Genomic DNA, 15,497 nt, shown 5'->3' with positions numbered 1-15,497 from the left:
AAAAAAAAAAAAAAAAAAAAAAAAAAAATCCTTATTTTGTAAGAAATTACCTCTTTAAAAGGTCAAAGGCATTGTTAACAACTTCATAGGATTCAGCCTAATATTTTTGATAATTCTTTTGATTCTTTATCCTGACACGTACTTCGATTCAAATATATACAATTTTAGAACATGTGGAAAAAAGGAAAAAAAAAAAAAAGAGCAATTAATGTGGGTTGCAAAGCCTAAAAATAAGTCACTCTAATGAGGGCTGGCTTGTGGGCCAGATGCTCCGTGTTCCCTAGAATAATATAATCCTGAGGTCTGTCATTTGCTTAACCCATAAACTGTTTTGTTGTTTTTTTTGGTTTTTTTTTTGTGAGATGGAGTTTTGCCCTATCGCCCGGGCTGGAGTGCAGTGGCATGATCTCGGCTCACTGCAACCTCTGCCTCCCGGGTTCAAGCAATTCTCCTGCCTCAGCCTCCCAAGTATCTGGGATTACAGGCACGTGCCACCACACGTGGATAGTTTTTTTGTATTTTCAGTAGAGACACGGTTTCACCATGTTGGCCAGGCTGGTTTCAAACTCCTGACCTCAAGTGATCCACCTGTCTCGGCCTCCCAAAGTGCTAGGATTACAGGCGTGAGCCACCACGCCTGGCCAACCTGTGTTCTTAAATGCCTCAAAATTTTCTTGAATTTCTCACTTATATCCTATTCAAAAATAACAAAAAAAGGCTGGGTGTGGTGGTTCACGCCTGTAATCCCAGCACTTTGGGAGGCCAAGGCAGGTGGATCACGAAGTCAGGAGATTGAGATCATCCTGGCTAGCACTGTGAAACCCAGTCTCTACTAAAAATACAAAAAAATTAGCCGGGCATAGCAGTGTGTGCATGTAGTCCCAGCTGCTGGGGAGGCTGAAGCAGGAGAATGGCGTGAACGCGGGAGGCGGAACTTGCAGTGAGCTGAGATCACGCCACTGCACTTCAGCCTGGGTGACAGCAAGACTCCGTCTCAAAAAAAAAAAGCTTCAAAACATGAAGAAGAAGGAAAAAAACTTGATGGAATCAATGAGAAATAGACAAATATTCAATTATAGTCAGATCCTGTTGTCAATAATTGATAGAATAGAAAATCAGGGCCGGGCACAGTGGCTCACACCTGTAAGCCTAGCACTTTGGGAGGCTGAGGCGGGTGGATCACGAGGTCAGGAGTTCAAGACCAGCCTGGCCAGCATGGTGAAACCCTGTCTCTACTAAAAATACAAAAATTAGCCAGTAATGGTGGCGTGTGCTTGTAGTCCCAGCTACTCAGGAGACTGAGGCAGGAGAATTGCTTGAACCCGGGAGGTGGAGGTTTCAGTGAGCCAAGATCATGCCACCGCACTCCAGCCTGGGTGACAGAGTGAGACTCCGTCTCAAAAAAAAAATATTGTCCAACAAAACAACAGCAGAATATGCATTATTTCCAAGTCACAAAAATCATTTATCAAGATTGGTCAGGCCAGGCGCAGTGGCTCATGCCTGTAATCCCAGCACTTTGGGAGCCTGAAGCAGGCAGATCACTTGAGGTCAGTACTTTGGAGAGCAGCCTAGTCAACGTGATAAAACCCTATCTCTACCAAAACATACAAAAATTACGTGAAAAAAATCTGGGTGTGGTGGCAAGGGCCTGTAATCCCAAACTACTCAGGAGGCTGAGGCAGGAGAATCACTTGAACCCAGGAGTTGGAGGTTGCATTAAGCCGACATCATACTACTGCACTCCAGCCTGGGTGACAGAGCGAGACACTGAAACAAATAAAACAGGGAAACTCTTTTTCACCAAATATTTCTCAGATACAACAAGGAAGTACAGTACATAAAAACTTGACACAGTGGACTTCACAAAACGTTTTTTTTTTTTTTTTTCCGAGACAAAGCCTGTCTCTCTGTCTGCCGGGCTAGAGTGCAGTGGCACGATCTCAGCTCACTGCAATCTCTGCCTCCCAGTTTAAGCGATTCTCATGCCTCAGCCACCTGGGTAGCTGGGATTACAGGCACTAGCCACCACATCTGGCTAATTTTTGTTATTTTTAGTAGAGACGGGGTTTCACCATGTTGGCATGGCTGGTCTCGAACTCCTGACCTCAGTTGATCCACCTGCCTTGTCCTCCCAAAGTGCTGGGATTACAAGTGTGAGGACATCATAAAATTAAGAATGGCCAGGTATGGGATTACATCCTGTAGGAGGCCAAGGTGGGGGGATCACTTGAGCCCAGGAGTTTGAGATCAGCCTGAGCAACACAGCAAAACTCTCTCTCTCTCTCTCTACAAAAAAAGAAAAAAAAAAAAAAAAGATGGGCCAGGCGCAGTGGCTCACACCTGTAATCCAACACTTTGGGAGGCCAACACAGGCGGATCACCTGAGGTCAGGAGTTCGAGACCAGCCTGGCCAACATGGCGAAACCCCGTCTCTACTAAAAATACAGAAATTAGCCGGGTGTGGTGGCACATGCCTGTAATCCCAGCTACTCGGGTGGCTGAGGCAGGAGAATCACTTGAACCCAGGAGGTGGAGGTTGCAGTGAGCTGAGACTGCACCACTGCACTCCAGCCTGGGTGACAGAGCAAGACTCTGTCTCAAAAAAAGAAAAAGAAAAAGATGGACAGTGTCTTTGTCCATTCAGGCTTCTATAAGAAAATGCCAGCCTGGGCAACATAGGGAGACCCCATTTCCACAAATAATCAAAAAATTAGCCAGGCATGATGTCACACACCTGTTGTCCCAGATACTTGAAAAGCTGAGGTGGGAGCATTGTTTGAGCTCAGGAGGTTGAAGCTGCAGTGAGCCGTGATCATGTCACTGTACCCTAGCCTGGGTGACAGAGTGAGACCCTGTCTCAAAAAAAGAAAAGAAAAAAAAATACCATATGCGGGATGACTTATAAAGAATAAATAACAGGTTGGGTGCGGTGGCTCACGCCTGTAATCCCAGCACTTTGGGAGACCGAAGTGGGCGGATCACATGAGATCAGAGTTCGAGACCAGCCTGACCAGTATGATGAAACCCATCTCTACTAAAAATACAGAAATTAGTTGAACATGGTGGTGGGTGGCTGTAATCCCAGCCACTCGGGAGGCTGAGACAGGAAAATTGCTTGAACCTGGGAGGTGGAGGTTGCAGTGTTGTGCCATTGCACTCTAGCCCGGGCAACAAGAGCAAAACAATGTCTCAAAAATAAATAAATAAATAAAATAAACAACAGACATTTATGTCTCATAATTGTGGAAGCTGGGAAGTCCAAGAGCGAGGTGCTAGTATCTGGTGAGAGCCTATTCCTCACAGATGGTATCTTACAGCTGTGCACTCACTCACATGGTGGAAGGGGTAAACAATCTCCTTTGGCCCTCTTTTATAAGGGCGCGAAGCCCATTCATCACCTCTCAAATGGCCCCAACTCTTAACACTATCACACTGGAGATTAGGTTTCAACATACGAATTTTGAGGGGATACAAAAGTTGTGACCATAACAATAATCAAGCTCATATGCTTCTTATTCTGGCCAAAGATCTGGTGGAACATGTTTGCAGCAGAGGCCTCGGGTCCTGAAAGAAATAAATCTGCCAGGCCCAGGACTAAGTACTGCCAGAATGTATGCTCTCTGAAAGAAATTTAGGAGAATGCAAAGATAAGCCACAGACTGGTGGAGAATATTAGCAACACACATATCTGGCAAAGGGCTTATATCCAGAGTATATAATGAACCCTCAAAATGCAGTAATAAGATAAACAGCCCAACAACAAAAAAGGGCAAATCATTTGAAAAGGCACTTCACCAAAGAAAAACATAAAACGATGCAAAAAGCCCACAAAAGGCTGGACACGGTGGGTCATGCCTTTAATCCCAGCACTTCAGGAGGCCAAGGCAGGAGGATTGCTTGAGCTCAGGAGTTTGAGAACATTCTGAGCAACATAGCAAGACCCTGTCTCTACAAAGAGTTCAAAATTTAGGCCGGGCACGGTGGCTCACGCCTGTAATCCAAGCACTTTGGGAGCCCAAGGTGGGCAGATCACGAGGACAAGAGATCGAGACCATCCTGGCCAACATGGTGAAACCCCATCTCTACTAAAATTACAAATTAGCTGTGCATGGTGGCATGCGCCAGTAGTCCCAGCTACTTGGGAGGCTGAGGCAGGATAATAGCTTGAACCTGGGAGGTGGAGCTTGCAATGAGCTGATACCGCACCACTGCACTCCAGCCTGGCAAGAGAGCGAGACTCCATCTCTAAAAAGATAAATAAATAAATTAGGCTGGGCGCAGTGGCTCACTCCTGTAATACCAGAACTTTGGGAGCCCAAGGCAGGTGGATCACCTGAGGTCAGGAGTTCAAGACCAGCCTGGCCAACATGGTGTAACCCCGTCTCTACTAAAAAAAAAACACAGAAATTAGCCGGTCCTAGTGGTGTGCACCTGTAACTCCAGCTACTTGGGAGGCTGAGGCAGGAGAATCACTTGAACCCGGGAGGTGGAGGTTGCAGTAAGCCAAGATCACACCACTGCACTCCAGTCTGGGCGATAAGGGCAAAACTATGTCAAAAAGAAAAAAAAAGAGGCTGGGCGCGGTGGCTCCACGCCTTAACCCCATCCCGCAGACACTTGGAGGCTGAGGAGGGCGGAATCACAAACTGGTCAGGAGATCGGAAACCATCCTGGCAATCACGTCGAAACCCGTCTCTACTAACAAAATACAAAAAAATTAGGCCGGGCATGGTTGGGCGGGCGCCCTGTATCCCAGCTCTCGGAGAGGCGAGGGCATGAGAGAGATGCCAAGAATCCGGCGAGGTGGAGCTTGCAGTGACGGCTGAGATCGGACCCACGCACCTCCAGCCTGGAGACAGGTGAGAGCAGTAACGATTCTGTCTCAAAAAAAAAAAAAAAAAAAGAGGATAAGAATTACCTAATTCTCATAGATTTTAGTTTATTTGTTTATCTTATTTTTATTTTTGAGACAGTCTTGCTCAGTGGCACGCGAGCCACCATGCCTGGCTAATTTTTCTATTTTTAGTAGAGCTGGGGTTTCAACATATTGATGAGACTGATCTCGAACTCCTGACCTCAAGTGACCCACCCACCTCGGCTTCTCAAAGTGTTGGAATTACAGGAGTTAGCCACTGCACCTGGCCTTGTATATTTAGTTTAGAACAATGCCTGGCACACAGAAGAAAACAAAAAATGTTACCTACAAGAAAGAAAAAAAGAATCCTACCTGTGAGCGGAGTCTCACCTGAATTATTTCCCTCCCACCCCCAACTCTGGGTTTGTTAAGTCATCCCCCCCCGCCCCAGGATTTGCACCACTGTTCCTCCTTCATCACACTCACTTGTCACACAAGTTTTTAACCTTTGGGCAGCTCTAAATTCCTTTGACAATCTAAGGAAAGCTACACCATCCCCAGGAACACACACATTCTGGACGCACACACACACTCTTAGGTACAATTTTGAGGTGCCCATAGAACTCTAACACTAACCTGCCTTTTTAGATCCCTGAGTTAAATGGACATTCATGTCAAAGACTCCTTATTCCTTTGGAGCAGCAAACCTCAACAGGTCACAGGAGATTCCCAGAGCAGATTCTTACTGCAAGGATCAGAGTCCAAACGAGGCTTCACCAATCTGAGCTCATCTGAGATGCAAATTGCATTTCTCCCAGGAGGGGAGAGGACTTTCATTGTTCCTTCCTGACTGCATTTTTAGAGCTGACCCTTCACCCTAATGGGGGAAGGGCGCTACAGGGATGAGGGCAGGGAGGAGGTAGGTTACCAATGGGGTTGCAGGAGATTCTAAGATCATTTATTTACAAACTTCTGCAGGCCTGCTAACCTACATGCTTGTGATTTACCTCATCTCTGTCTCCCAGTTGGTAATCAACAAACCCTTATTACCATAATGACCTATGCTTCTGTCTTCTGAGGGAGAGGGTGATAACACGCTGCTCCCCCATCCCGCCCTTTGAGAAAAAGGAAGACTGGCCAGTATAAAGGTGGCAAATAGACCTGTCACTTTCCATTAGTTCTGAAACCGCTGTGAGCTTCCATTTTGCCTTTAGAATGGGAATAGTAAAACAGACCGCATACTTCTGTGTGAAAGTGAGGGAACCGCACATCGCCTGCCCCTTGTAGCACCAATAATTGTTAGCTGATGCTTCTTAATATTACATAGCACCTGGAAGGATGACGGGCCTGCTTGCTAGAGTTTGGGGTTGGCTCGGGGAGAAGAGCAGAGTGCAGGGAGCTTCCTGTAACATGGCCTGTCTGTCTTATACTTTCACTCTAGGCAGCCTTTTGCCTTTTGGTGTCCAGGAAAATGCCCCAGATCTTCAAGGGCTTCACTGTCCCCTTCCCTTTAACTAGGGTTCAGATGCCCTCAACTACAGACGGTTCCGCCATAAGGCCAAAAAGGCCATTGGATTCAAAGGATCTGAAAGACTGGTCCAGCCCTTTCTTTATTCTGATTAGAAACAGTCCCAGAGATGACGTGATTTGCCCAAAGTAGCGCAACTTCCTGGAATGAGAAACCAATCCGAAGATTTCCATGTCGGCGTTCTTTCCGCGGTGATCGGGTTACCTCCCAAACTTAGGATTTGCTTTTCAAAGAAAAGGAGAGGTCACATGGGAGAGGCATTGAAGGAAAAATTATTTGAATTTGGCAACTGCTTGTGGTGCGGCGGATGAGAGGTGGAGGGCGATGAAGTGCCCCTTCACACACACACACACACACACACACACACACACACACACACACACATAATGTGAACAATTTTAAATTGCTTTACTTTAGGAGATCATGGATTTTCCGGGGGGGAGGGGCTGAGAACTTACCTGTTTACCCAGCTCTGCATTGTTTACCTAACGCAGAGTAGGTACTGAATAACTACTTGTCGCACGGATGACTGCATGACTGGATGCACCCCATTCCATCATAGTCAGATGAGAATTTGCAGAGCCAAGCCCCACCTGGGAGGCATGTAAGTCCTTTCCAGTTCTTCTCAATTATGGCTCTGCAGTGAGTATCTTTTGTTCATCAATTCTTGACTGCACATCTTGATTATTTCCTCAGGATATTTTCCTAGAAGTGGGATTACTGGGTTGAAGGGGATGCACATATTTAAGACTCTTGATTCCGAACCCCTCCAGCAGTATAAAAATGAGTCCGCTTCCCAGCAAGCTGGCCCAAACAGGCTATTATCAGGCTTAATTTTATTTTTTATTTTGTGTCCTCCTGATAGAACAAAAATCGTATCTCGTTTGGTTTGCATCTCTTTGGGGACTAATTAGATCAAGATTGAACTAGTTTTGAAGAAACACTCTAAGGAGTCCAGAGAAATCCTGTGTGGGGCAGGAGATCCATGAGACCAGGCACATCCCGCCCACTGAGGTGAAACCAAAGGGCTTCTATTGTTTGGTGTGATTTAACCTTAAGATGGAAACATCTGAGCCTTGCTTGAGATGCTTCCCCTGAGCAAGGGCTGGGGGTGGGGAGCTGTGACTTATCAACTTCCCTATGTTTATTTTCATTTCCTGATGGAGAATAAATCCTATAAACAAATGAAAAACCTGTGGACTTACATTTAAAGACTACAAGGAAAAGGGGAACTGGGCAAACTATTGCAACTCAAAAGTCGTGGAAAGGCAGGAGGGGGAGTGGGGAATTTAGAAAGATATTTCCAAGAGATGGCAGATAGGTCCCTGGGGGTCTGTGGCCAGCCTGGAGAGGGAGAGACCGAGCTAGAGGCTGTGGAAAGCTCTAGAGACTTTGTACTAGAAAGGCTGCTGTTGGTTGCAGAGCTTACATGGCCAGGGATCCCTGAGGACCTGGAAAGGGTTTTTAATGGACTTTTGAGAATCAAAGTGAACTGCCAGGGACAAACAAGAGTGGTGAGGAAATGGAGGCAGTCGCGCAACTCAGGTTGGAAAATTGCTCTAGGAATGGCAAGAAGGTAGCTGTGGCGTTTTCCAAGAGAAGAGGTTGGTGGTCAGCTGGGAGCTTTCCTTGACTATGAAACAAGGAAGACTTCTCCCCATCCAGAGCCAGTAGCTGTCCCTGCTCTTCACTTAAGCACAAACCGTACCCAGGAGGATGACTGATTTACAAATGTTTACAGACAATTTTATTTACTAATCTAGCTCTCACTCTCAACTAAATTTATAGTCCTAATTATAGTCATCAGCATTTTCTTGATAATAAACCTGCAAGATTTTATTTATTTATTTATTTATTTATTTATTTTGGAGACAGAGTTTCACTCTTGTTGCCCAGGCTGGAGTGCTGTGGTGCAATCTCAGCTGACCGCAACCTCCACCTCCCGGGTAGCTGGGATTACAGCCTCCCGAGTAGCTGGGATTACAGGCATGCGCCACCACACCCGGCTAATTTTGTATTTTTAGTAGAGAAGGGGTTTCTCCATATTGGTCTCGAACTCCTGACCTCAGGTGATCTGCCCGCCTCCATCTCCCAAAGTTCTGGGATTGAGCCACTGCACCCAGCCTACAGGATGTATTTTATAGTTGTTTTTTAAAACTTTGTGGAGAGTTTATTTTCTTGATTGCTTTAAGTTCCCTATTAAAGTCTTAAATTTAACAATTGGCTTCTAACAGTTTAGTAATCTATGAATATTTTGTACCGCTTTATTTATTCTAAAAGGGCTTAAAGTCAAAGAAAAAATGAGTATTTCTTAGAGGTTTAAATGAGTGATTCAAAACCCTTTGAGGTTATGGATATGTTAATTACCCTGATTAGATCATTACACATCGTGTGCCTATATCAAAATCTTACATGGTACCGCATAAATATATGCAATTATTATGTGTCAATTAAAATAATAAAAGCAGAAAACTCCAAATAAAATGTTTAAAAAACTTGTCACACTTCAAAGTCACTTGGNATAGTTGTTTTTTAAAACTTTGTGGAGAGTTTATTTTCTTGATTGCTTTAAGTTCCCTATTAAAGTCTTAAATTTAACAATTGGCTTCTAACAGTTTAGTAATCTATGAATATTTTGTACCGCTTTATTTATTCTAAAAGGGCTTAAAGTCAAAGAAAAAATGAGTATTTCTTAGAGGTTTAAATGAGTGATTCAAAACCCTTTGAGGTTATGGATATGTTAATTACCCTGATTAGATCATTACACATCGTGTGCCTATATCAAAATCTTACATGGTACCGCATAAATATATGCAATTATTATGTGTCAATTAAAAATAATAAAAGCAGAAAACTCCAAATAAAATGTTTAAAAAACTTGTCACACTTCAAAGTCACTTGGCACATTAAAAAATAGTTTTCTCCTGCTTCACCCTTGAGAGGTGAATTTTATGGAACTGGGGCAAACCCAGAATCTGTATTTTTTTTTTTTTTTTTTTTTTTGAGATGGAGTCTTGCTTTGTTGCCCAGGCTGGAGTGCAGTGGCACGATCTCAGTTCACTGCAAGCTCCGCCTCCCAGGTTCACACCATTTTCCTGCCTCAGTCTCTCAGAGTAGCTGGGATTACAGGCGCCCGCCACCATGCCCGGCTAATTTTTTTGTATTTTTAGTAGAGACGGGGTTTCACCGTGTTAGCCAGGATGGTCTCGATCTCCTGACCTCATGATCCACCCGCCTCGGACTCCCAAAGTGCTGGGATTACAGGCATGAGCCACCATGCCCAGCAGAACATGTATTTTTAAAAACCACCTAGGTGATTCCTAAATTGCTGCGACAAAGACCAGTTTGAGGAACTTGTGATCTAAATGCTTATCTATATTTTGTATGTTTTTTTTTTTTTCAAAATGAATATAAAAAATATAAGGCTGGGCACGGTGGCTCATACCTGTAATCCCAGCACTTTAGGAGACTGAGGCGGGTGGATCGCTTGAGCTCAGGAGTTCGAAACCAGCCTGGGTAACATAGTGAAACCCCGTCTCTACCAAAAATACAAAAATTAGCCGAGCACAGTGGTGCATGCCTATAGTCCCAGCTACTCCAGAGGCTGAGGCAGAAGAATCCATTGAGCACGGAGGGTGGAGGTTGCAGTGAGCTGAGATCATGCCACTGTACTCCAGCTGTGGTGATAGGAGTGAAACACTGTCTGAAAAATAATAATAATAATAATAATAGGAATGCTTGATGAATTTGCCTGTCATCTTTTGCAGGAGCCATGCTAATCTTCTTGTTATGGCTCCAATGTTCCAATTTTAGTATATGTACTGCCGAAGCAGGCACTTTGTTTTTTAATGGTGTTGAGAAGTGACAGTTTTCATTGTAATCTTTTTTTTTTTTTTTTTTTTTTGAGGCGGAATTTTACTCAGTTGCCCAAGCTGGAGTGCAATGGCATGATCTCTGCTCATTGCAACCTCTGCCTCCTAGGTTCAAGGGATTCTCCAGCCTCAGCCTCCGAAGTAGCTGGGATTACAGGCACCCACCACCATGCCCAGCTAATTTTTGTATTTTTAGTAGAGACGGGGTTTCACCATGCTGGCCGGGCTACTCTCAAACTCCTGACCGCAGATGATCCTCCTGCCTCGGCCTCCCAAAGTGCTGGGATTATAGGTGTGAGCCACTGCGCCCAGCCTTTAATTTAAACAATTTTTAAGTAATGGAGGCCAGGTGTGGTGGCTCACATCTGTAATCCCAGCACTCTGGGAGGCTGGGGTGGGAGAGAATCAGGAGGTGGAGGCTGTAGTGAGCCATGATTGTACCACTGCACTTCGGCCTGAATAACAGAGCGAGAAATAAAATAAAATAAGTATAATATAAAATAGGCCAAGTATGGTGGCCCACGACTGTAATCCCAGCACTTTGGGAGGCTGAGGCGGGCGGATCACAAGGTCACGAGTTCGAGACCAGCCTGGCTAATATGGTGAAACCCTATCTCTACTAAAAATACAAAAATTAGCCAGGCGTGTTGGTGGGTACCTGTAATTCCAGATACTTTGGAGGCTGAGGCAGGAGAATCACTTGAACCTGGGAGGCAGAGATTGCAGTGAGCAGAGATCACACCACTGCACTCCAGCCTGGACAACAGAGCAAGACTCTGTCTCAAAAAAAAAAATAAATAAATAAATATTAAGTCATGCTTTGCATTTCTGGAAGACATTCCTTTTCTCCTTCCTCCCCACCCACAGTGGGCTTCCACTCACTGGCCTCCTTTCAGTCCTTACCTAACCTACTATGCTGTTCTCACAGTACCTGAAACTCTCTTCTGGCTTCCTGTGATTCCTGGCTTTCTCCTCTCCTCTCTGGCAACATATTTTCGACTTTCTTTTGTGAATGACAATTGGCAAGACTTTCTTCCTTTACTATGTTTCAAAGCAAGCAACGTTGCTGCATAAGGTGTCCTAGAAACTCTGGGGAAGGGCCCTAGAGCCATGTTAACTACTCCCATCATTGGTGTCTAGGTGCTTGGATTCTCAAGTCTCCGTCTCTCACCATTGCTTTGAGAGGCTTTCCAGATCCCCTCATGTCAACTGCCCACTAAGCATTTATTCTCAGATGGCCTACAAAGCACCTCAAACTCAGTATTTCTCAAATATTAAGTTCCTATCCATGTTTGCCCTCTGTGCCTCACAGCTTAGAGAATAGCTCCGCCCAGTTACTCAAGCCAGAAACCTGGGGGTGTCCTAGTCATCCATCTAGCGCCACTGTCCTAAACACTGGGGATACCAGAGACTACAAATAAGTATCCCTGTCCTCATTGAGATTATGTTCCCGAGGAGGAAGACAGACGTAGCAGTCAGTTCCTACACCCAGTGACGCCAGCTCTGCAGCAGCGCTGCCGCCAGCCATTGGACCTCTCCAGCTCCTCAGTACAATCCCCGCATCTGCCTCACCCTGCCAGTTGGCCTCCCTCTGCTCTTTTACTCCCTTCAATCCATTCTCCCACAGCAGTGGTAACCTTCCTTGTTTTCATTTCTTTTTTTTTCCTTTCTTTTCCTTTCCTTTCATTTCTTTCAGATACAGTCTCGCTCTGTCACCCAGGCTGGAGTGCAGCGGCGCCATCTCGGCTCACTGCAACCTCCTTCACCTCCCAGGTTCAAGCGATTCTCCTGCCTCAGCCTCCCTTATAGCTGGAATTACAAGCACCCACCACCTTGCCCAGATAATTCTTTTGTATTTTTAGTAGAGCCAGGGTTTCAACATGTTGGCCAGGCTGGTCTCGAACTCCTGACCTCAGGTGACCCGCCTACCTCAGCCTCCCAAAGTGCTGGAATCACAGACATGAGCCATGTCTTAAAAGCTTAAAAAGCTTAACTGTTAGCCTCCAGCTTTAGGCTCTTCATGCTTGCAGGATAAAGTCCACCCTTGCAAACTCGGGTTAAAAGATAGTACAAGTTCTGGGCCTTGCTGGCCTCTCCACGGCACCCCTCACCCTCAGGCAGCGCTCTCTGTGCAGCCATACTGAGTTACAGCCACGGTTCACTGCACCTGCCGTCCCTCAGCTCCCTCCTGCCTCCCTGCCTAATGAACTCCTGTCACTCTGTAGGGCTCAGCTTGGATGCTGTGACATGCAGCCTCTAGAATGGCCCACAGTGACCCCTACCTCCTAGGAATCCCTTTCCCTTGAGTGAGCTGGATTTACTGATGCAATTTTGAATAATAGAACCTTGCAGAAGGGATGAGACATCACTTCTGAGGTTAGGTTATATAAAGACTGTCACTTCTTTCTAAGGGCTCTTTCTCACTTGGATGGTCTCCAGAAAGTCAGCTGCCATGTCACGAAGTGCCCTGTGAGAAGGACCTGTAAGGAGGGACAGAGGGAGGCTTCTAAATGACAGCCTTCGAAGAACTGAATCCTGCTGGTGACCACGTGAGGGAACTTGGACTTCGGTCCCCCAGTGTTGAGCCTTCAGATGAGATGGCAGCCCCAGCTGGTGGCATGACTGTAACCTCATGAAACACCTTCAGCCAGAAAGCACCCAGCTAAGCCATACCCGTATTTATGACCCAAAGAAATTGTGAGATAATAAACATTTATTCTCTTAAGCTGCTATACCTTAAGCTACTTCGTTACACAGAGATAGATAACAAATACCACCTCTGGACCCTTGCCTGCCACCATACCAAATTCCATGCCCTGAGTTCTAGAGCCAATGGGGTTTCCACCTGTCATGCCCAGCCCTTCACTGCTAGTATTATAATGAGGGCTTGCCCATATCTCTGCCCCCAGATGGCAGACTCTGTAGAGGAAAGAAGGAAGGAAGAGGGGGAAGTCACCACTTTCTTTCTCAAGACTCTGAGTCTCCATTCTGCTGCTGGCCACACGTTTATACCCACAGTGTCAACAGTGCCTGGCCCCGAAGTGCAGCTGCAACTTCACAAAGAGGATCGGGCCAGCCAGAGCCAAAGCTCTATGGCAGCCACCTTCCTCCACCTCCTTCTATTACACTTCCCTCCACCTCCCTCCATCTCCTCAGTCTTCTCGGCCCGCTCCCCCACCCTTGAGCACCTGGCAAGCACGCACACACACAGGCACACGCAGGCATGCACGCACGACACCAGGCCCACTGCCTCCCTCTACACCAGAAGAGCGAGGTGGAGTCACTCCTCCTCCTTTCACACACACCCTGGGGCCACGCTTTTGTGGTTTTTCTGAGTGAAAGGGGAGGTGGGGCGGGGTGGGGAAGCCGTCTCTGCCTTTGAACTGCCCAGTTCCTCCACCTTTATTTCCAGCTAACCACCGAGTGCCTGCAAAAAACAAAACAAAACAAACCAGAAAACTAAACATGGAGCCCAAGCGTCTCTTGCTGCTTTCAGTTTCTGGAGAGCCAGCACACAGGTCACCCACTATCGCTGCCCAAACCCTGAGGTCTGAGGAAGACCTCTTCACACTGCCTCTGGGCGCTGCCTTTGGCTTCCGGGAGCCCCCCAGGCACCTCCCTGGAAACACGTGGAGCTCTGTCCTGTGGCTCTGATTCACTCTCCTGTCCCTTGGTACACCATTGCACCGTGTCCTCCTGCTGGCCCTTCTGTTACCCTGTACTTGCTGTACACTACCACGGTGGCCGGAGTCCTCACCACCAGGAAAGCAACTTCCCCTGTGTCCTCCCCACTCCTGAGTCCAATCCTTCAAGTCTGTCGTGCCCAAGCAGGGGAATGAATGTTTGAGAGACACGCCTGGGTCTGAACTCACCTCTATTGAAGGAAAACAAAGCTCACTAAGATTGCACCCTATGGTGTGGGCTTCTGTTCTCTCCACCTACTGTCAGCACTCTCAGCAGTTTTCCTCTTGGCTCTGCCTCCTGCAATTACTTTCTGCTCAGCTGCTTGCTGTTGCTAAGAAGGGTTATGCCCATCAACTGTGCTGTAGACATGCAGTATTGTGATGATGGCAAGGACATGGCTTGGAAGGTGGCTTTAATTTGAATTCTGCCACTTACGATATTTGGCCCTGCGTGTGTTACCTGATTGTCCTATGCCTTATCCTCTGCGTCTGCTAATAGACCGTTTCCCAGGGTTGTGCAGAGATGAAATTAAATAAAACCACATACACGACAGTGCATGGAGTGTACTAGGTGTTCAATAAATGTTTCCTTTATTTATTTATTTATTTTTTTTGAGATTGAGTTTTGCTCTGTTGCCCAGGCTGGAGTGCAATGGCGTGATATCGGCTCACTGCAACCTCTGCCTCCCGGGTTCAAGCGATTTGCCTGCCTCAGCCTCCTGAGTAGCTGGGATTACAGGTGCATGCCACCATGCCCAGCTAATTTTCTGTATTTTAGTAGAGATGAGGTTTCACCATCTTGGCCAGGCTGGTCTTGAACTCCTGACTTCGTGATCCACCTGCCTTGGCTTCCCAAAGTGCTGGGATTACAGGCACAAGCCACCACGCCCGGCAATTTTGTATTTTAGTAGAGATGGGGTCTCACCATGTTGACCAGGCTGGTCTCAGACTCCTGACCTCAGGTGATCCGCCTACCTTGGCCTCCCAAAGTGCTGAAATTACAGGCGTGAGCCACCACATGCGGCCAAATGTTTCTTGTTTTGTGTTTCAAAAGGACTGTAAGGCCAGGCATGGTGGCTCATGCCTGTAATACCAACCCTTTGGGAGGCTGAGGCAGGAGGACTGCTTGAAGCTAGCAGTTTGAGACCAGCCTGGGCAACATAGCAAGACCCTGACTCAACAAAACTCTTAAAAAACCAAAAGCATTAACCTGACATGGTAGCATGAACCTGTAGTCCCAGCTTCTCTGGAGGCTGAAGTGGGAGGATCACTTGAGCTCAGGAGTTGGAGGCTGCATTGAGCTATGATTGCGCCACTGAACTCCAGCCTGGGCAACAGAGTGAGACCCTGGCTCTAAAATAAATAAATAAATAAATAAGTAAAATAAAAGGACTTTTAACCATCTTTGTAGTTTTTTATTGGAAATACGCATATAAAGCAAAGAAGATTTTGAGGTCTAGCTGACAAAAGGGCCACATTCAGTCTTTTATTGGTATTTTGGTGAAGTAGGAAGAAGTTGAGGGTGGTATGAGGAGACTACTCTTATTGGTTTTAAT

General features: G+C 46.3%; 1 protein-coding gene and 1 long non-coding RNA gene across 2 annotated transcripts in view; both read left to right on the top strand.

Moving 5' to 3' along the window:
- LOC108514909 (DENN domain-containing protein 5B-like) overlaps positions 1–6,145 on the top strand; it is a 25,701-nt gene extending 19,556 nt beyond the window's left edge. The window contains exon 5 of the mRNA XM_017851461.1: positions 6,073–6,145. Coding sequence (XP_017706950.1) covers positions 6,073–6,145 — 73 coding nt within the window. The remainder of the gene's footprint in view (positions 1–6,072) is intronic.
- Positions 6,146–7,407: 1,262 nt separating this feature from the next.
- On the top strand, positions 7,408–12,981 carry LOC108514911 (uncharacterized). The gene is made up of 2 exons (XR_001881372.1): positions 7,408–7,962; positions 12,670–12,981. It is a non-coding gene; the product is annotated as an uncharacterized LOC108514911 (long non-coding RNA).
- Positions 12,982–15,497: the final 2,516 nt, after the last annotated feature.

This window comes from Rhinopithecus bieti, unplaced genomic scaffold (assembly GCF_001698545.2).
Source record: "Rhinopithecus bieti isolate Rb0 unplaced genomic scaffold, ASM169854v2 scaffold_34397, whole genome shotgun sequence".
In the NCBI taxonomy this organism is placed as follows: Eukaryota; Metazoa; Chordata; class Mammalia; order Primates; family Cercopithecidae; genus Rhinopithecus; species Rhinopithecus bieti.
This window is presented reverse-complemented; position numbering and strand designations above follow the sequence as displayed.